This window comes from Oncorhynchus tshawytscha, linkage group LG04, assembly GCF_018296145.1.
Source record: "Oncorhynchus tshawytscha isolate Ot180627B linkage group LG04, Otsh_v2.0, whole genome shotgun sequence".
Taxonomy (NCBI): domain Eukaryota; kingdom Metazoa; phylum Chordata; class Actinopteri; order Salmoniformes; family Salmonidae; genus Oncorhynchus; species Oncorhynchus tshawytscha.
Genome location: NC_056432.1, coordinates 62,938,049 through 62,960,790, shown reverse-complemented (window position 1 = coordinate 62,960,790; position 22,742 = coordinate 62,938,049). Strand labels below are relative to the sequence as shown.

The 22,742-nt window shown below is 41.8% G+C and overlaps 1 protein-coding gene across 1 annotated transcript in view; it reads left to right on the top strand.

The window, feature by feature from the left end:
- Nucleotides 1–2,613: 2,613 nt before the first annotated feature.
- LOC112249157 (synaptic vesicle membrane protein VAT-1 homolog-like) overlaps nt 2,614–22,742 on the top strand; it is a 38,716-nt gene continuing 18,587 nt past the window's right edge. The window contains exons 1-7 of the mRNA XM_042321026.1: nt 2,614–3,011; nt 3,984–4,113; nt 5,793–6,008; nt 6,767–6,909; nt 9,088–9,191; nt 10,799–10,854; nt 10,998–11,192. Coding sequence (XP_042176960.1) covers nt 2,782–3,011; nt 3,984–4,113; nt 5,793–6,008; nt 6,767–6,909; nt 9,088–9,191; nt 10,799–10,854; nt 10,998–11,192 — 1,074 coding nt within the window. The 5' untranslated portion in view covers nt 2,614–2,781. The remainder of the gene's footprint in view (nt 3,012–3,983; nt 4,114–5,792; nt 6,009–6,766; nt 6,910–9,087; nt 9,192–10,798; nt 10,855–10,997; nt 11,193–22,742) is intronic.

Sequence of the window (22,742 nt, the reverse complement as noted above, 5' to 3'; positions counted from 1 at the left end):
AAGTGATGCAAAGAAATAAAAGTAGTGGAATCATGCCATATTTGGACAGAATAATCCTAAACAAAGTTGGAATATTGTTACATAATTTAAAATGAAATACAATAATGAATTAATTTGACAATAAACAGAAAAATCTGTTGAAATCCAACTGCGTTGCTTTACGTCAGATAATGCGTAAATTCTGCCTGCACTGATCAGTTGAGAGACGCACTTTGCATAGGAGTGATGCCATCTGACATAAAACAATGATCCCATTGTGGATGTATTAGACTACATAATTGCATTGGGGGAAATACATAACGTACCAGTCAAAAGACTGGACACACCTACTCATTCAAGGGTTTTTCTTTATTTTACTATTTTCTACATTGTTGTAGTAACCAAAAAAAGTGTTAAACAAATGAAAATATGTTATATATTTGAGATTCTTCAAATTAGCCACCCTTTGCCTTGATGACAGCTTTGCACACTCTTGGCATTCTCTCAACCAGCTTCATGGGGTAGTCACTTGGAATGCATTTCAATTAACAGGTGTGCCTTGTTGAAAGTTCATTTGTGGGATGTCTTTCCTTCTTAATGTTTTTGAGCAAATCAGTTGTGTTGTGACAAGGTAGGGGTGGTACCAAGTCCATATTATGTTAAGAACAGCTCAAATAAGCAAAGAGAAACGACAGTCCATCATTACTTTAAGACATGAAGGTCTGTCAATCCGGAAAATGTCAAGAACTTTGAAAGTTTCTTCAAGTGCAGTTACAAAAGCCAACTGGCTCTCATGAGGACCACCACAGGAAAGGAAGACCCAGAGTTACTTCTGCTGCAGAGGTTAAGTTCATTAGAGTTAACTGCACCTCAGATTGCAGCCCAAATAAATGCTTCACAGAGTTCCAGTCTCAACATCAACTGTTCAGAGACTGTGTGAATCAGGCCTTCATGGTTGAATTGCTGCAAAGAAACCACTACTAAAGGACAACAATAATAAGAAGAGCCTTGCTTGGGCCAAGAAACACGAGCAATGGACATTAGACCAGTGGAAATCTGTCCTTTGGTCTGATGAGTCCAAATTTGATATTTTTGGTTCCAACCGCCGTGTCTTGGTGAGACGCAGAGTAGGTGAACGGATAATCTCTGCATGTGTGGTTCGCACCGTGAAGCATGGAGGAGGAGGGATGATGGTGCTTTGCTGGTGAACTGTCAGTGATTTATTTAGAATTCAAGGCACACTTAACCAGCATGGCTTCCACAGTATTCTGCAGCGATACGCCATCCTATCTGGTTTGAGATTAGTGGGACTATCATTTGTTTTTCAACAGGACAATGACCCAAAACACACCTCCAGGCTGTGTAAGGGCTATTTGACCAAGAAGGAGAGTGATGGTGCTGCATCAGATGACCTGGCCTCCACATTCATCTGACCTCAACCCAATTGAGAAGGTTTGAAATGAGTTGGACCGTAGAGTGAAAGAAATGCAGCCAACAAGTGCTCAGCATTTGTGGGAACCAAATGCCAGGAGTGTGCAAAGCTGTCATCAAGGCAAAGGGTGGCTACTTTGAAGAATATCAAATATAAAATATATTTTGATTTGTTTAACACTTATTTGGTTACTACATGATTCCATATGTGTTATTTCATAGTTTTGATGTCTTCACTATGTACCTTAGCTGCCAGCCTGGCCTGATATTTCGACACTATCTAGCTACCTACTTCTCTCCTTACTGAATGACGTGTTGTTGTGTTGCCAGTTTTGCAGCACACATTTTCCCCATTGGGCAGTAGACTGTATCACGGTGACATCTAGATGGTTGCTACCAATATTTGAAGTTTTTTTTTTATCGTGTAGGCTGCTATCCTACTCGAAATATAATCCCGTGGGATGGAACAAATTCACCACGTTAGCGACATGTGATACAACTGGCCCGTGAAGCAACTACTGCCCAGCTGGGGGAGCACCTCAATACAAATCCGTTGTACTGGTCATTCCTACGGCCTTGTCGTTACGTTAGCTGACATCCAGATGGTAACCAATACTATAGGTTATTTCCCACTCGTCCATTGAAATAAACATCACTCTCTTTTACAAGTTTTAATTAGTGCCAATTCCATGCTGCTGTTTTGCCAGCTAATCAGCATAAACTATGCTCATCAGGACGACTGACTGAACCGAAGCCTTTCGTCTCCACTCGACTCTCAACTGCGCGACATACGTGATCAATTTGGGCACTAGGCGTGTCCATGTTAATGATTTATATATATACACTAGATGACTTTAAGGGGGCGCTAAATTTAACTCTCTGTACCTCCATTTTGGCACTTCCCCACCGGTGTAAAACAAATCTTTTGGAAGCTACATAAATACATGGATTAATGTCTACATTCGTTTTTGCCACGTTTATTATATAACAGACAACTTAATGCAAACTTTAAATTATATTATGTGAGCTAAACGTAAAAAAACGATTTTTTAATTAAAAAAAAAATACTTAAAGTATATTTTTTAGAGATTAATAATTTTATTGTCCCCACTACAACAAAACAAAACTTAAATACATGTAATGTTGTCTTTGTAACATGTAATTGAGGAGTGCCAATATGGCCGAGTGGTGGCTTCCAATCCTCTCATTGGCCAATATACAACATCAGCAATCCAAGATTTATAAACATCTTTATTCGGAATAGCCTCTCCCTCTTCCAAAAGAGAACTGATTCGGCTCATACTGCGCATTCTTAACTTGGAAGGAGGAAGGAAGGACCAGTTACAATCTCGAGCATCCCCTTCCAGCTCCATGAAGCCCACCGACATAGCTAAAGAAGGAACGGAGATGACAGAGGAAACTGAGCACATGATAGAGAAGAATGGAGCAAAAGAAACAGAAACTGTAGTATCTGCAGGAGATGCCAAAGAAATGCGAGCCGTAATACTGTCCGGTTTCGGGGGTCTCAACAAACTCCGGGTAACCAAGAAGGCGATGCCTGAGCCACAGGAGGGAGAAGTGAAAATTCGCGTCAAAGCATGGTAAACGTTGCATATTAAACTGTTGATTAATTGTTACATTGATGCCTGCCTAATGATCTTAAAATATCAATGATGCGAAGTTACCACATTCATAAGTGTATTGCAACATGTTGCAGATTCTGATTCAGTATGGGCGAGCCATGAATACACCTTGAATTGAAGTAGGTTAAACTCGACCTGAGTAGTTTGTAAAAGTGACACGATAAAAGGACTCATTGCATTCATGAAGCCACATGTCCTCTGATGTTTCACTGTCTGTAGTAGATGATGAATAAGGACTGTCTGTGGAGAAGGCATGCAAATGAAAAGCAAAAACACCTGCAATGTTGGAATTAATCAAAATTTGGCTTGATAAAATGATTTGCTTGGCATGTTTTTGACTGATCATCTTAATGAGCTTTTATTGGGGGAATAGTTACTGTAAATACCTCAAGCCAGTTGAAATGGATTTTCTCACAACAACTGGCTCATGCAAAGTCCTACACTTGTGGTATTTGTGATCTATTCTCTTATGATTGCCTACTTGGCATTTAGTAAGTAGATTTGGATGAGGGATTGGATAATTGTCTTTACTCCAACCATATTGTTTTATTGATAATATTGAAATACACAAACTATACCTTCAACAAGTGAGAAGCAATTTTTCCATAAAAGGGAGAGCCTGTTACAGATATGCTCTATCACAGATTGGCTATTTATTGTTCAGTACATGTGAATCACCATGGCCTTGGAACTGTAGCCCCTTTTAATAGTCTGGAATTCTAGCATGGGTTTGTAGATATCAAACAGCTTGTGTTGTGCTTATGACTGCTCAGGCATTTATTTATTAACATATTTTAAGTCTAAGTAACATTTATCAAATAGTGAAAATGTCCATCATGCAATATTGTGTCTTCTCCAATATCATAAGTTAAAAATAAATAACTTTGCTTGATTGTGAGGTTAATATCAATGAGACATTTACCGTTGCAGTGGCTTGAACTTCCTGGATCTTATGGTGCGTCAAGGTAATATTGACAGTCCTCCGAAAACGCCACTTGTCCCTGGATTTGAGTGTTCTGGAATAGTGGAGGCGATGGGAGAAAACACAAAGGGATTTGAGGTCAGTGAATCTAGATCACAGTATGTCACAGATATGATATTATGTTGTGGATTAGTAGCATAACTAAACTCAGCAAAAAAAGAAATGTCTCTTTTTCAGGACCCTGTCTTTCAAAGATATTTGGTAAAAATCCAAATAACTTCACAGATCTTCATTGTAAAGGGTTTAAACACTGTTTCCCAGACATTCCCATAAACAATTCATGAACATGCACCAATGGAACGGCTGTTAAGACAATAACAGCTTACAAAATGGTAGGCGATTAAGGTCACAGTTATGAAAACTTAGGACACTAAAGAGGCCTTTCTACTGACTCTGATAAACACCAAAAGAAAGGGTCACTGCAATAATTGCTATGTCCGTACTGTGAGATGCCTAAGACAGTGCTACAGGGAGACAGGATGGACAGCTGATCGTCCTCGCAGTGGCAGACCACGTGCAACAACACCTGCACAGGATCGGTACATCCGAACATCACACCTGCGGGACAGGTACAGGGTGGCAACAACAACTGCCCGAGTTACACCAGGAATGCACAATTCCTCCATCAGGGCTCAGACTGTCCGTAATAGGCTGAGAGATGCTGGACTGAGGGCTTGTAGGCCTGTTGTAAGGCAGGTCATCACCAGACATCACAGGCAACAACGTCGCCTATGGCTCAAACCCACCATCGCTGGACCAGATAGGACTGGCAAAAAATGCTCTTCACTGACGAGTTGTGGTTTTGTCTCACCAGGGCTGATGGTCGGATTCACGTTTATAGTCGAAGGAATGAGCGTTACACCGAGGCCTGTACTCTGGAGTGGGCTCGATTTGGAGGTGGAGGGTCCGTCATGGTCTGGGGTGGTGTGTCACAGCATCATTGGACTGAGCTTGTTGTTATTGCAGACAATCTCAACGCTGTGTGTTACAGGGAAGACATCCTCCTCCCTCATGTGGTACCCTTCCTGCAGGCTCATCCTGACATGACCCTCCAGCATGACAATGCCACCAGCCATACTGCTCGTTCTGTCCGTGATTTCCTGCAAGACAGGAATGTCAGTGTTCTGCCATGGCCAGCGAAGAGCCCTGATCTCAATCCCATTGAGCACGTCTGGGACCTGTTGGATCGGAGGGTGAGGGCTAGGGCCATTCCCCCAAGAAATGTCTGGGAACTTGCAGGTGCCTTGGTGGAAGAGTGGGGTAACATCTCACAGCAAGAACTGGCAAATCTGGTGCAGTCCATGAGGAGGAGATGCACTGCAGTACTTAATGCAGCTGGTGGCCACACCAGATACTGACTGTTACTTTTGATTTTGACCCCCCCTTTGTTCAGGGACACATTATTCCATTTCTGTTAGTCACATGTCTGTGGAATTTGTTCAGTTTATGTCTCAGTTGTTGAATCTTGTTATGTTCATACAAATATTTACACATGTTAAGTTTGCTGAAAATAAACGCAGTTGACAATGAGAGGACGTTTCTTTTTTTTGCTGAGTTTATATTGATTTCACTTTGCATTTTTACCCCCCAAAATATTGATTTGTGTTACAGTTTGAAATGGTTAATGTTGATATTTTGAAATTCATTGGTCGGAGTAGCATGTGAGGTTTGGTGCATTTCTAAAACAAACCTGTAACCATGTCACCTCCAAAATGTGCATTTATCATATTTTATAGCTTACCCTTTCCTCTCGCCAGATAGGAGACCGGGTTATGGCTTTTGTAAATTACAACGCCTGGGCAGAGGTGGTTTGCACACCACTGGATTATGTCTATAACATGCCTGATGATATGACATTTCCTGAGGCAGCAGCCTTCTCCATGAACTTCGTGGCTGCCTACATGATGCTGTTTGAGGTTGCCAATCTCCGAGAGGGGATGTCAGTATTGGTCCATTCAGCAGGAGGGGGTGTGGTAAGTCAACTCCCGAAAGGAGGTGGAAAGAAAAACACAGCATCTGAAAATGATATCAGTGATGTTACTATAGATACCGCCAAGGTGTGTATCTCTGGTGGCTCTTGAGGGTAATAGCCTGTGGCTATTATCAGACAGCTCAGATGCTGTTTTACATAATACTGTATTCATGATTGAAGATGATGGTGAGATGAGGCTGAGAAAATGACATCTAGGAAAGATGTAACTGTGGTTGAAGATAGAGAGTGTCTGGGCTGTGCTTTTTACAGTATATATGCACACAGACTCTTCAGACTTGTAAAACATTTTTTTTAAAGACATTGAATTATCAGGCTCATGTAGCACATTTCCCTTTTTGCGAAAGCACGGTTAATGATTCCCAGCTTTAATAATTAAACATAACTAGATATGTAACTATACTCTAGAGATGCTCCTACAGACTGTAATTCATGAACAACAGTAGAGCGACTGCTCAGATTTCAGACTGATGCACACAATAGGGTATACCTCTGTTGTTTAATTCACGCATGTAGTACCATACTGTAGTGGAGATGGACAAGAAAACATTTACTGTCTTTACCTAGTGTGTTGAATCATTAGAACAGGATGAGAATAATTATTATAATTATTTTTCATATCAAATATGGATTATGGTTGGTAAAGCTGTGATGCATAACCTGTGGAAATGTCATTGTCTGGATTGGCCTTGTGTAATTGTGTCTTGGAGAGTCTGACTGGGATTGTGTGGTGTTTTTCAGGGTCAAGCTGTGGCTCAGCTGTGCTCCACTATACCCAGTGTCACTGTGTTTGGAACGGCCTCATCTTTCAAACATGAAGCCATCAAGGACTCTGTGACCCACCTCTTCGACAGAAACATTGATTATGTACAAGAAGTTAAAAAGTAAGGTTTGTTTTTTGTTCTACAATAAAAATGATTTGGGATAAAATCTTTCTTCTAAACATAGAGCTGCAGAGGTAATTGTTCTGCACAATTTTTATGAATAAGACTAATTTGTTAGCGAATGTGTAATTTCATTGGATCTTACAGGTTTATTAAAATATGTTTAGATATAATTTCACATAATTACTAAGAATCTCTTTTGGTTTATAATGTGCAATTTGATATGTACATATGAATTGACAATGATAATGTGATAACGTAGAACACAGAGCATGTAGAGATCAGGGAGATGCAGATGTTAGTTGATGCCATATTTGGACGTGCGTGGCTGCGGTCCCCATGGCAACACACAGCTCGTCTCCGAGAGCAACAGCAGTGTGTGAGGCAGAGTGCTCAAAGGCTCTCTGAAGGCAACTTGCAACAGGCTGTCTGCTGGGGACGTGGAACAGCTGGGCCAATCAGGAAAGCGCCCTGATGCCTCATAAATACTATGCCCATTCAGATGACACTGCATGTCGTTGTCTTGTCTTGTCTGTTCCAAACATATTACTCACCATATGTCTGCTGCAGAGGGACAAGTGAGAGCCATGAGAAAACGAGTTTTGATTAGACATGGAAATAAAAGTGCTGAAAACAAATTGGCTCCCTATTTAAAAAGAAGATGGAGAACAATCTCTGGAGGAAACAAACTGGAGTTTTGGTGCAGGTACAGACAACTAGCGCAAAAATAATATTGCGATATTGTCAAAAATAATATCCCGATATGTAACTATATGGATTTTGTCACCCATCACTAATTATCATGTTTGATTAGTAATCAGTGCAATCCATAGGGATGCTGCCTCCTCAATAGGAGACAATCAGAAAATAACCCTCTATGCCAAGGCCAACTTCATGTCTACTGTCTAATAGGAATAATGTTTTGGAGGTGAGTCATGCAGTCAGGAGGCTTTAAAGCATGTCCATCCGATAATCACATTCTGAATTTATTCTGAAGTGCTTTATAAATGCATACATTCAACCAAGCTTTCCTCTTGAGTTCCTTTCTTAAGGAGCCTAATCCCTGGTTCCCCCTCAGTACTAATTGACAGAGGGAGAATACTGTTTGCCTGCATATCACACTGGTAGTAAATACAGCCATATCAGAGGGAGAATACTGTCTGCCTGCATATCACAATGGTAGTAAATACAGCCATATCAGAGGGAGAATACTGTCTGCTTGCATATCACACTGGTAGTAAATACAGCCATATCAGAGGGAGAATACTGTCTGCCTGCATATCACACTGGTAGTAAATACAGCCATATCAGAGGGAGAATACTGTCTGCCTGCATATCACACTGGTAGTAAATACAGCCATATCAGAGGGAGAATACTGTCTGCCTGCATATCACAATGGTAGTAAATACAGCCATATCAGAGGGAGAATACTGTCTGCCTGCATATCACACTGGTAGTAAATACAGCCATATCAGAGGGAGAATACTGTCTGCTTGCATATCACACTGGTAGTAAATACAGCCATATCAGAGGGAGAATACTGTCTGCCTGCATATCACACTGGTAGTAAATACAGCCATATCAGAGGGAGAATAATGTCTGCCTGCATATCACACTGGTAGTAAATACAGCCATATCAGAGGGAGAGGCAGATTATAAGCCTTTCATCTCCGTGGCCCCACATTCCTCTCAGGATCAAGAGCAAAGCAAAATTAAATTGGTCTTAAGTCACCCCTTTTACAATATGCAAGGCCATGGGCATCATAAGACCCCCGAGCAGTTTAGCCAAGCAGGCAGGCAGGCCACCAGGCAGAAAAGTAAAGCATTAGGACCCCTTGATCAGAACATTGCTCTCATTCTTTCTTTCACATTGGTGCTCTTTTAAGTGAGTCATGCCATGAAAAATCACACCAATGGTTAACCTGTCCAATGCTTGGTCTTTTAATACTGTATCACTTGAAATCAAGTGGAATTTGATTGAACAAAAGGCTGATCGAAATGTCAATAAACTGTATTGTTTAGTATTTGTTAAAAATATATAAATGTAACTATTGAAATCTGAGCTAAACATTGAATGACTAATAGATTGATAGGCTTCTGATAAAGCCTGCAGTTGAGGCTGTCTGTAAATGAGGAACATGTTGATTCTTGTTAATTGAATTTCCTGTATTTGGTAGGATCTCTCCAGAGGGAGTGGACATCGTCCTGGACTGTCTGTCTGGGGAGAACACTGGTAAAGGCCTCGGTCTGCTGAGGCCTCTGGGAACCTACATCCTCTACGGTTGGTGTCCTATCAGGATGCTACTCATAAATTCGCTAGATTGTGCCACCAGTGTCGCACATAAGACTCTTGAGATATGATGTGGTGTTAGCCTGTGAATGATGACGTATCTTGAGTGACATTTTTAATTTAGGACATTTCAAACTTACTGACAGGTATTGTATATAGGTTAGGCACCATTGTACTTGCGCTATACATATACAGTGCCTTCAAGAAGTATTCATACCCCTTGACTCATTCCATATCTTGTTGTTTTACAGTCTGAATTCAAAATTGATTAAATATATATTTTTTCTCACCCATCTACATACAATACCCCACAATGACAAAGTAAACAGTGTTTTTTAGAAATGTTAGCAAATGTATTCAAAATGAAACACAGAAATATCTAATTTACATAAGTATTCACACTCCTGAGTCAATACATGTTAGAATCACATTTGGCAGCGATTACAACTGCGAGTCTTTCTGGGTAAGTCTGTTAGGAGCTTTGCAAACCTGGATTGTACAATATGTACCCATTATTCTTTAAAACAATTGGTTGTTGATCATTACAAGACAACCATTTTCAAGTCTTCCCATAGATTTTCAAGCAGATTTAATTCAAAACGGTAACTTGGCCATTCAGAAATATACACTGTCTTCTTGGTAAACAACTTCAGTGTAGATTTGGCCTTGTGTTTTAGATTATTGTCCTGCTGAAAGGTGAATTCATCCACCAGTGTCTGGTGGAACCAGGTTTTCCTGTAGGATTTGCCTGTGCTTAGCTCCCTTATGTTTCTTTTGTATTCTGAAAAACTCCTCAGTTCGTAACGATTACAAGCATATCCATAACATGTCAGCTTGTCATTACGAATTATTATTTTTAAAATTACATTTTACTTTGACATTATGGGGTACTTTATTGTGTTTAGGCCAGTGACAAAAAAAATCGTAATTTAATCTATTTTAAATTCAGGCTGTAACACAACAAAATGTGGAAAAAGTCAACTGGTGTGAATACTTTCTGAAGGCACTGTTTCCTATAACATAGCTTAGACCACAAATATTTGTAAAGTTTCTTGTAAGATATAGGCTCAAGCTCTTCAGACTTTCACCTCGTCTAAGGACACTTAGAATACAGATGGTCCTTTTATTTCGAGGTAATATCCCTCCATCTACTCAATAGTCAATCTGGACAGAATTTAAGCGACCGCTTGAACCTCATTGAAAACCAGGCGTGCATTGTGATTCAGTGCGAAATGTAGGTTAATTCAAATGGATTAAAAATGACACCTGAATATATTTTACTGCCCCTGGCTTTTATCCACATCTGAATTGTTTAATTACAAGAGTTTTCTTAGGTTTCAGATAATGTAGAATTAGTGTTTCTGTCAGTATGACAGTCGTGGAGTTGTAACACTAATGCGGCTTGAATCAATTAATGGTAGGACGGTGAACAGAGTTCATTAGCTGTGCCAGATCTAAAGGAGGCAACCACTCCTCCCCCACAATAACCCCTCTTCACCTCACGGCGCTGTACGGTTCACCCATCACTTCAGCCCAACAGTTAACACCACCACCCTGTCTCTCTCTATAAGCTTGTGCCTTTGTTTTTGTGTTTTCAGGCTCATCAAACATGGTTACTGGGGAAACAAAGAGTTTCTTCAGCCTTGCGAAATCTGTGAGTTAGAAATGCTGAGTCTGTCACTGAGTTTACAGAATGGAACAGTCTGTTTAATATTTATCGAACATTCATTACTTACAATGAAACACAAATGAGTTATTGGGGTAAGTGATGTGTGTGTCTCTGGTTTGACTCCCCAGTGGTGGCAGGTTGAGAAGGTGAACCCTATTAAACTCTATGAAGAGAACAAGGTCATTGCTGGATTCTCGCTGCTCAACCTCCTGTTCAAGCAGGGCAGGTGTGGGAAGGTGAAAACGGTGGTGGAGAAACTCTTCTCCCTCTACAACCAGAAGAAGATCAAACCTGTGGTGGACTCCCTGTGGGCACTGGAGGAGGTAAGGGGACAGCTGGTGGGCAGGGACATTTCCCTGAACACATCTGGCATGATGTCTTTGACTGGCAGGTCTACAATCTGGGAATGATCCACACGGTCACTAAGGAAACACAGATGGGTAGGGAAGTTTTAGAGAAGTTGTTATGGAAACATCTTGGATGGAGTGTCATCTGTTGATTGTCACTGTTGTTAGTGGATGTTGGTTTGGCCTGCAGATGGCAGGTGGGCCGTTAAGACCGGTTGCTGGTTTTTGATGGCTGCAGTTATGCAACGATTATATTCACGCCCACATGAATTCCATACATCAATCTCTCCTCCATCTCTGCCAGTGCATCTCTCTGTGTGTCTGTTTTCCTCTTTCTGTTTCTACACAGTCACCAACTCTGTGTGTAAAGAAACACAAATGTGACATTTGGGTGTTTAACACATTCTGCTATTTCTGTGGACTTGATAGTGGAACTGCTAGTGGTTAGCAGGCAGCTCAGCACGGAGGGTCATAGAGTCATTTATTGACACAACACTCCTGCTGCTATGAGGTAGATGATTGGTGGTTTAATTATTCACAAGATCCCCTGCTTATAGAACAGTGAAAGGCTTTTCCTCTCCATTCATATTACTGGTGTTTACCTCCACTCAGCTATATTTCTTTATACAGATATACAGTATACATACACATATACAGTATACATACACATATACAGTATACATACATATATACACATATACAGTATACACACACATATACAGTATACATACATATATACACATACAGTATACAGTGGGGCAAAAAAGTATTTAGTCAGCCACCAATTGTGCAAGTTCTCATCTTAAAAAGATGAGAGAGGCCTGTAATTTTCATCATAGGTACACTTCAACTATGACAGACAAAATGAGAGAGAAAAAATCCAGAAAATCACATTGTGGGATTTTTTAGGAATTTATTTGCACATTATGGTGGAAAATAAGTATTTGGTCAATAGCAAAAATTTATCTCAATACTTTGTTATATACCCTTTGTTGGCAATGACAGAGGTTAAACGTTTTCTGTAAGTCTTCACAAGGTTTTCACACACTGTTGCTGGTATTTTGGCCCATTCCTCCATGCAGATCTCCTCTAGAGCAGTGACGTTTTGGGGCTGTTGCTGGGCAACACGGACTTTCAACTCCCTCCAAAGATTTTCTATGGCGTTGAGATCTGGAGACTGACTAGGCCACTCCAGGACCTTGAAATGCTTCTTACGAAGCCACTACTTCGTTGCCTGGGCGGTGTGTTTGGGATCATTGTCATGCTGAAAGACCCAGCCACATTTCATCTTCAATGCCCTTGCTGATGGAAGGAGGTTTTCACTCAAAATCTCACGATACATGGCCCCATTCATTCTTTCCTTTACACGGATCAGTCGTCCTGGTCCCTTTGCAGAAAAACAGCCCCAAAGCATGATGTTTCCACTCCCATGCTCCACAGTAGGTATGGTGTTCTTTGGATGCAACTCAGCATTCTTTGTCCTCCAAACATGACGAGTTGAGTTTTTACCAAAAAGTTCTATTTTGGTTTCATCTGACCATATGACATTTTCCCAATCTTCTTCTGGATCATCCAAATGCTCTCTAGCAAACTTCAGACGGGCCTGGACATGTACTGGCTTAAGCAGGGGGACACGTCTGGCACTGCAGGATTTGAGTCCCTGGCAGCGTAGTGTGTTACTGATGGTAGGCTTTGTTACTTTGGTCCCAGCTCTCTGCAGGTCATTCACTAGGTCCACCCGTGTGGTTCAACCAAGCTGCTTATCTATTGCAGATTCAGTCTTCCCAGCTTGGTGCAGGTCTATAATTTTGTTTCTGGTGTCCTTTGACAGCTCTTTGGTCTTGGCCATAGTGGAGTTTGGAGTGTGACTGTTTGAGGTTGTGGACAGGTGTCTTTTATACTGATAACAAGTTCAAACAGGTGCCATTAATACAGGTAACGAGTGGAGGACAGAGGAGCCTCTTAAAGAAGAAGTTACTTACAGGCTCTAACCAATAGTGCAACAAAAGGTATTGGGTGAACAATAGGTAAGTAAAGAAATAAAAACAACAGTAAAAAGACAGTGAAAAATAACGGTAGCGAGGCTACATACAGACACCGGTTAGTCGGGCTGATTGAGGTAGTATGTACATGTAGATATGGTTAAAGTGACTATGCATATATGATGAACAGAGAGTAGCATCAGTGTAAAAGAGGGTTTGGGGGGTGGTGGGTGAAGGGACATAATTCAGATAGCCCGGTTAGCCAATGTGCAGGAGCACTGGTTGGTCGGGCCAATTGAGGTAGTATGTAAATTAATGTATAGTTATGTATAATGTATAGTTAAAGTGACTATGCATATATGATAAACAGAGAGTGGTGGGGGAAGGGGGGCACACAGTGCAAATAGTCCGGGTAGCCATTTGATTACCTGTTCAGGAGTCTTATGGCTTGGGGGTAAAAACTGTTGAGAAGCCTTTTTGTCCTAGACTTGGCACGCCGGTACCGCTTGCCATGCGGTAGTAGAGAGAACAGTCTATGACTGGGGTGGCTGGGGGATCCAGGATCCAGTTGCAGAGGGAGGTGTTTAGTCCCATTTATCCATTCCAGGAAATGTGAATAGTTTCTCTGGTAAGGCTGACATGTTGTTATTTGAGTAGAACCAGTCAAGGAGATACAGTGTGTCATGCGATTTGATTGAATTACATTGTGTTGGTCAGGTGACCAGTTCAAATGACAGAGCCGACCTCTGATTCAGAGGGGTTGGGTTAAAAGCGGAAGTAAAGTTTTGGTTGTGTGCACTAGACAATAAAAATAAATGCCATCCTTTCTTTGCTTCATTTTGTAGCTGAAATTGCTGCCTGCAAACATGTTCTTGCATCATTCCGGTTTTGAAGTTGCAAAATAATTGGCCTTTCCAGCAGAGAGGGCAGTGCAAGGAAAGCCTGTTTGAACAGTAGGTGACTATATGTTTGATTCTATCCATTTTTTCTTGTTAGAAAAACCCTCCACCTATTTGAACATTGACCCTGTGCCCACCAGATGACTCACAGTGTTGTCTCTCAGAAGGATGGCATAGATACTTATTCACTCCCTCTTTGATCTTGGCTTCTACTCAATGTGCCCAACATTCTTTAAGAAGTGAATTTTGCCTGTAATCAGAGAATGTTCATGAAGACCTTTAAAAAAACTATAGAAACTCAGAAAATGAAGTTTATTAGAAATGTAGTGAGTGTTCAGCAGTCCTGGTTTAGTACATGATTCTATACAGTACACTCTTAGGAAAAAAAGGGTTCCAAAATGGTTCTTCAGCTGTACCCATAGGAGAACCCATTTTGTTTCCAGGTAGAACTCTTTTGGGTTCCATGTAGAACCCTCATTGGAAAGGGTTCTACCTGGAACCAAAAGGGTTATCCTATGGAGACAGCCGAAGAACCCTTATTGATTTTAGATAGCATCTTTTTTTCTATGAGTGTACTGTTAACAAGAGGACATTTAATAAATGGGCTCCCTTGTGTTCAGAAAACAGCCTTTGTTGAACAGCCATCTCTGACTTGCTTGAAGACAGCAAGCAATGAATAGAGCCTTTCTAATCGACCTGGCCGGGGTATCCTGGAAGGATATTGATCTCATCCCGTCAGTAGAGGATGCCTGGATATTTTTTTTAAATGCCTTCCTAACCATCTTAAATAAACATGCCCCATTCAAGAAATTTAGAACCAGGAACAGATATAGCCCTTGGTTCTCCCCAGACCTGACTGCCCTTAACCAACACAAAAACATCCTATGGCGTTCTGCATTAGCATCGAACAGCCCCGTGATATGCAGCTGTTCAGGGAAGCTAGAAACCATTATACACAGGCAGTTAGAAAAGCCAAGGCTAGCTTTTTCAAGCAGAAATTTGCTTCCTGCAACACTAACTCAAAAAGTTCTGGGACACTGTAAAGTCCATGGAGAATAAGAACACCTCCTCCCAGCTGCCCACTGCACTGAAGATAGGAAACACTGTCACCACTGATAAATCCACCATAATTGAGAATTTCAATAAGCATTTTTCTATGGCTGGCCATGCTTTCCACCTGGCTACTCCTACCCCGGTCAACAGCACTGCACCCCCAACAGCAACTCGCCCAAGCCTTCCCCATTTCTCCTTCTCCCAAATCCATTCAGCTGATGTTCTGAAAGAGCTGCAAAATCTGGACCCCTACAAATCAGCCGGGCTAGACAATCTGGACCCTTTCTTTCTAAAATTATCTGCCGAAATTGTTGCCACCCCTATTACTAGCCTGTTCAACCTCTCTTTCGTGTCGTCTGAGATTCCCAAAGATTGGAAAGCAGCTGCGGTCATCCCCCTCTTCAAAGGGGGACACTCTTGACCCAAACTGCTACAGACCTATATCTATCCTACCGTGCCTTTCTAAGGTCTTCGAAAGCCAAGTCAACAAACAGATTACCGACCATTTCGAATCTCACCATACCTTCTCTGCTATGCAATCTGGTTTCAGAGCTGGTCATGGGTGCACCTCAGCCACGCTCAAGGTCCTAAACGATATCTTAACCGCCATCGATAAGAAACATTACTGTGCAGCCGTATTCATTGATCTGGCCAAGGCTTTCGACTCTGTCAATCACCACATCCTCATCGGCAGACTCGACAGCCTTGGTTTCTCAAATGATTGCTTCGCCTGGTTCACCAACTACTTCTCTGATAGAGTTCAGTGTGTCAAATCGGAGGGTCTGCTGTCCGGATCTCTGGCAGTCTCTATGGGGGTGCCACAGGGTTCAATTCTTGGACCGACTCTCTTCTCTGTATACATCAATGAGGTCGCTCTTGCTGCTGGTGAGTCTCTGATCCACCTCTACGCAGACGACACCATTCTGTATACTTCCGGCCATTCTTTGGACACTGTGTTAACCTCTTGAGCTTATGGCTCAATACTGCCCCCGTTGGAGGAAGTGCGTGCCCATAGTAAACTGAAAATATTTTTTTCCAAAATTGATAATATATGCATATAATAATAATTATTGAATAGAAAACACTCTAAAGTTTCTAAAACCGTTTAAATTATGTCTGTATGTAAAGCAGAACTCTCAGGGCAGCCTTTCTCCCAAACTCTCTCTTGTCAAGAGAAAAGTTGGGTCAACTTTGACGTCATCGCCCCCACCCTTCCCAGGCAGCTACCGATCTGGGAACAGTATGTATTTGTTCAGCGCGATGTCTGCTTTCAATTGGCACGTTCATTGTTTGAATTTCGTGCTCCCTCATCCTTTGGCGGGCGAAAATGCCCGGTTCACTCTCACATACATGCACTCTATTGCGCGCGGCCGATTTGGAGAACGTTCTTTTCCAATAGACACCAGTTGAAGCCGGTTCGTTTGTTCGCGATGATCATTGTTTTACATGATAAAAACATCATTTTGCTCGATTCTGCACTTAGTTTGACCAGTTTAGTCAACATATAATATGTAATTTTGAAGTTTGATTGCGCAAGAGTGCGGGACCAGAAGGAGCAGAAGTTATTTTGGGTGCATTTCAGCTGAAGCTGTTAGCATATGCTAATACAAAGACGCACAACTTGAAACCAAACGATGTATTGGGTAAGTATGACTCCTTCTACGTCTTCTGATCGAAGAACATCAAAGGTAAGGGAATATTTATGTGGTTATTTTGGGTTTCTGTGGACTCCAAACGTAGAGGAGACACTGCTAATATCTGAGCGCCGACTCATAGCATAGACTAGTGAACGAATTCTGTAACGTTAAAAATAAATGTAACACAGCGGTTGTATTAAGAAGAAGTGTATCTTTGTAACTATATGTAGAACATGTATATTTAGTCATGTTTATTGCTTGTTATCTGACGTTATCTGTCCGAGCTATCATAATTTCTCCGGACATTTTGAGTAGCATTTTTGAAATGTCGTCATTGTAAACAGAGATTTATGGATATTAATGGCATATTATTGAAAAAAAAAAAATGTACTGTGTAACATGTAATATTACTGTCATCTGATGAAGATTTTCAAAAGGTTAGTGAATTATTTATTTTTTAATCCTACTTTTAAATTTTATATTTTCTGGGACAAAATGGCCGCCGCTTGCATTTTGTTTCGGTGGTGGTCTAATATAAATGTGTGCTATGTTTTCGCCGTAAAACATTTTAGAAATCTGACTTGCTGGGTAGATGAACAAGGTGTTTATCTTTCATTTGAGCTATTGGACTTGTGTAGGTGTGGAGGTTAAATATGTCTAAGAATATTTTTTCGCATTTTGCGTTATGCTAATGAGCTTGAGCCGTAGTCACGATCCCGGATCCGGGATGGGTAGCAACCCTCCAGGCAAGCTTCAATGCCATACAACTCTCCTTCCGTGGCCTCCAATTGCTCTTAAATACAAGTAAAACTAAATGCATGCTCTTCAACCGATCGCTACCTGCACCTACCCGCCTGTCCAACATCACTACTCTGGACGGCTCTGACTTAGAATACGTGGACAACTACAAATACTTAGGTGTCTGGTTAGACTGTAAACTCTCCTTCCAGACCCACATCAAACATCTCCAATCCAAAGTTAAATCTAGAATTGGCTTCCTATTTCGCAACAAAGCATCCTTCACTCATGCTGCCAAACATACCCTTGTAAAACTGACCATCCTACCAATCCTCGACTTTGGCGATGTCATTTACAAAATAGCCTCCAATACCCTACTCAACAAATTGGATGCAGTCTATCACAGTGCAATCCGTTTTGTCACCAAAGCCCCATATACTACCCACCATTGCGACCTGTACGCTCTCGTTGGCTGGCCCTCGCTTCATACTCGTCGCCAAACCCACTGGCTCCATGTCATCTACAAGACCCTGCTAGGTAAAGTCCCCCTTATCTCAGCTCGCTGGTCACCATAGCATCTCCCACCTGTAGCACACGCTCCAGCAAGTATATCTCTCTAGTCACCCCCAAAACCAATTCTTTCTTTGGCCGCCTCTCCTTCCAGTTCTCTGCTGCCAATGACTGGAACGAACTACAAAAATCTCTGAAACTGGAAACACTTATCTCCCTCACTAGCTTTAAGCACCAACTGTCAGAGCAGCTCACAGATTACTGCACCTGTACATAGCCCACCTATAATTTAGCCCAAACAACTACCTCTTTCCCAACTGTATTTAAATTTTATTTATTTATTTATTTTGCTCCTTTGCACCCCATTATTTTTATTTCTACTTTGCACATTCTTCCATTGCAAAACTACCATTCCAGTGTTTTACTTGCTATATTGTATTTACTTTGCCACCATGGCCTTTTTTGCCTTTACCTCCCTTCTCACCTAATTTGCTCACATTGTATATAGACTTGTTTATACTGTGTTATTGACTGTATGTTTGTTTTACTCCATGTGTAACTCTGTGTCGTTGTATCTGTCGAACTGCTTTGCTTTATCTTGGCCAGGTCGCAATTGTAAATGAGAACTTGTTTTCAACTTGCCTACCTGGTTAAATAAAGGTAAAATAAAAATAAAATAAATAGAGGACAAGATTTATTTTATACTGAACAAAAATATTTTGATTTATTTTATTTCATCTTTATTTAACCAGGTAGGCCAGTTGAGAACAAGTTTCTCATTTACAACTTCAACCTGGCCAAGAAAAAGCAAGGCAGTGTGACAAAAACAACAACACGGAGTTACACATAAACAAACGCAGTCAATAACACAAAATAAAAAACGCAACATGCAACAATTTCAACCATTTTACTGAGTTACAGTTCATAAACGGAAATCAGTCAATTGAAATAAATACATTAGGCCCTAATCTATAGATTTCACATGACTGGGCAGGGGCACAGCCATGGGTGGACCTGGGAGGGCATAGGCCCACCCACTGGGTTTTTCCCCACAAAAGGGCTTTATTACAGATATTAATACTCCTCAGTTTCATCAGTTGTCCGGGTGGCTGGTCTCAGACAATCCCGCAGGTGAAGAAGCCGGATGTGAAGTCCTGGGCTGGCATGCAGTTGTGAGGCCAGTTGGGCGTACTGCCAAATACTCTAAAATGATGTTGGGGGTGGCTTATGGTAGAGAAATTAACATTATATTCTCTGGCAACAGCTCTGGTGGACATTGCTGCAGTCAGCATACCAATTGTGTACTCCCTCAAAGCGCGAGACATCTGTGACATTGTGTTGTGACAAAACTGCACATTTTAGAGTGGTCTTTTATTGTCCCCAGCACAAGGTGCACCTGTGTAATGATCATGCTGTTTAATCAGCTTCTTGATATGCCACACCTGTCAGGTAGATGGATTATCTTGGCAAGGGGGAAATGCTCAATAACAGGGATGTAAACAATTTCAGAGAAATAAGCTTTTTGTGCATATGGAACATTTCTGGGATCTAGGGTTTCTTGTTTTTCCTTTTGATCCTATCAGGCGTTGTGGGGGGAAAGTGACAGACTGACTCCCCACTATTCTGCATGGTTGTCATGGTTTCAGAAGTTGATCTATCCACAGCGTTCTGCAAAGTCATGCCAAGATGGGTGGCACCTTTAAATGCTCATACCAGAATAGGAAAGAAAGTGATTGAGGAATTGAAATCCCTAATTACAGATGTAGCACACTGATATGCATACTGTAATAAGTTATAATTTTTTTCCCAATCAAGATTTTTAATTAGTAAATAATTTTGAGTTGGTAAATTGACTTTTCTAAGTCTCCCCTATCTTAGATCTGTCCATTAGAAGCTTTTTGTGGATTTTTGACTTACAGGCTTTCAAAGTATTGACTAAACCTACAATCATTTTACTCTGAGGACTGTATGTACTTTACCTGTACATGGCTCTTATTAATCTCTGCTGTTCACTTCTCCCCCAAGAGGGCTCTTCAGAACACATGTTCTCTATCTGGAAGCCTCCACCACACAGAGAGTTATGTTTTGGATGTGAAGGTGTGTTCTGCCTTATGCCGTCACAGCATGGAAAAGTGTTATTTAGAAAGTCAGGGGGATTGGTACCTGCTGCTCCATACTCAAATAAAATTTTATTGATCACATGCGCCGAATACAACAGGTGTAGTAGACCTTACAATGAAATGCTTACTTACGAGCCTCTAACCAAGGAAGCTTGGCCCCGGTGATGTACTGGGCCGTACGTAATACCCTCTATAGTGCCTTGCAGCCGGAGGCCGAGCAGTTGCCATACCGGGCAGTCCTAAGATGTAATAACATACTAACTACGCGGTCTGTATCTCCTGACTGATACGTCTGCAGACTAGTCACTGCCCGGAGCAAAACTACTCTGCTAATCATGAGGAGACTGCAGCTGGTACCGCAGAAGAGGGCGAGAGAGTGTAAGGGCAGAGAGAGAGAGAGAAATTAGTGGTTAATGAGAAAGCAAGGGATAGTGGAGGATAGTGTTTTGAAAGGGAGAGGTTTGAAGGAAGCTTCAGTGTTGTAACATTTTACAGCAACGCTCACACTAAAGCTCAGCCCTAATAGTCATCCTTGTTTATGGTCCTACTGTTCTGCTTGGAAACAATACCAGACCCAGAGGGCGAAATAGATGAGTTGGCCATGTCTTCTCCAAGCAATGTGAATCTTATTACCTGTGTTGTGGCCATGCTTTCTGGATGCTTTTTAACCCCCTGAGCTGAAGATGATTATCTGGACACTTTCTATGACAGCAACATTCATCATTCAGCACCAGTGTGGCCAGGGGCCTCGCTGTGATTGTTTGGTATGGTCCTCTACCTTCTGTTCCACAGTAGTCATGAGGGAACTCATGCACCATCTACCCGTGACATCCTGACCAGGGGATATCCTTTCGTTCTCCACAGCCTCTTAATGTCTCTAGAGTCGGGTTTGTTTTGCAAAGCAATATATCAAACGGGTTTGCACAATGAAAAGCAAGTTTACCTATAAGGCCCTTGTCTTGAAGAGCAGCTTTGAAGCCACAGACTTCAATTACTACAAACTATTTCTGAATGCCCTGAGCATCACAGAGGCAATTCTCTCCTGTGCCATGAGTCAAGTGAAGTCCTGGAGAGGTCCATAGTGAAGTTGAGGGGGCTATTAGAGGAATGCAGCCAAAGAATGCACAAAGCTCCCCCTTAGAGATGCACATCAACCAGCTGTATCCTGCTCCTCCAAACCAGTCAGTCTTTCACAGCACTCCAGGAAATGAACACAACTCCAGAAACACAACTCTAGTATGCTTTATGCTGTGCTGCTCACTCAGGGAAGAAACCATTTTTACCTTGGGCCACATCCATTTGTCTGTTGCCTAGGAATTGTCAGTGTCCTGACACCTGGACACATTTTGGTTGTTTTTGGACAGTTGTTTACTGTTGTTGCAGAGCTCTCTCTCACACCCAGCCTGGCTATTCCACTCTGCTCCCTGATACCTCAGATCTGGCGTTGACAGGAGGCAGCCAGGCAGCTCTGGACAATCTGATTTATGGTCCTCTCAGACAGCACTTGTTAAAACTCAGCACCAGCAGTGTTTTCCCCTCACCAGCCTATCAGGCAGAAGGCCATTACTGACACTGGCATTACTCAGGATGTACTACCACCGTAGCCAGGCTACCGATAACCCAAGCCTCAGTAGATTCACTAGTCCACCTTGTCCTGATAATACGTTTCAATTTCTCATTAATGAGACTGTCATGGTTAAAGTCTGCTGAGTTGTCACCTAAATATTGTGTAACACAAGCTTGAACCACACTATCAGTGCTTTAATGCTGTCGTCTGTATCCTATCTGTATCCTATCCTACAGCCGAGAAGTATTCTCAACACAGCACCTTTTCTGTTGCGACTTGTTGCCCAGTTGACTCCTGCTCTGCGGTCTCGGGTTGCTGACTAAGCTACAGCATTAGTATTACGTGGTTGTATATCACCGCACAGCTCTCGGCTTGGCCACACCAGCTCTAGCGTTACCTCCCTGGCTGATCCAAACTTGGCACTGTTGCCATAGGAACCACAGCCCTGCATTGATAAACAGGCCGGAGTGTAGCCAGGGACTTCTCTGAATATGGGGGTGGCAAGAGAGTGACCAGGCTGCCACACCCTGTTATGACACCTTAGAGACATTTTCACTGACCAGTGATGTGTAGAACTGTGAAATATATCAGCAGCATGGGGGCTCTCTGACACACTGAAATGAGCCGTGCTAAGATAGGCATGTATTATGGGCTGGTATCATTGTTAGCTACTGATTCCACCAAATGGTCTGATCATTCCTGTTTATTTCAGTGATTGAAATGGCTGTTGTCATTCACCCCATGGCTCTGGATCCTGCACCTTTCTATTACCACTATCATTTGAATTAAGGCTCTTAACTCTTGGCCTTAGCTACGCTTGTTGATTTAATGCCCTCGCACCTGCCAAACCTGGCCTGTGTAAGACAGCATGATGAACACAGTCCTCTCCTCTCGTAGTAGGCAGTAAGCTGAATGTGCCCAAAGGAACTGAAGCCCCCAGAAAAGGTTGTCTGCTGTTATCTGTTCATCTGTAATACATGGAGGAAAATGGATGGCTGACTAGTATTAGTGAATTGTTCA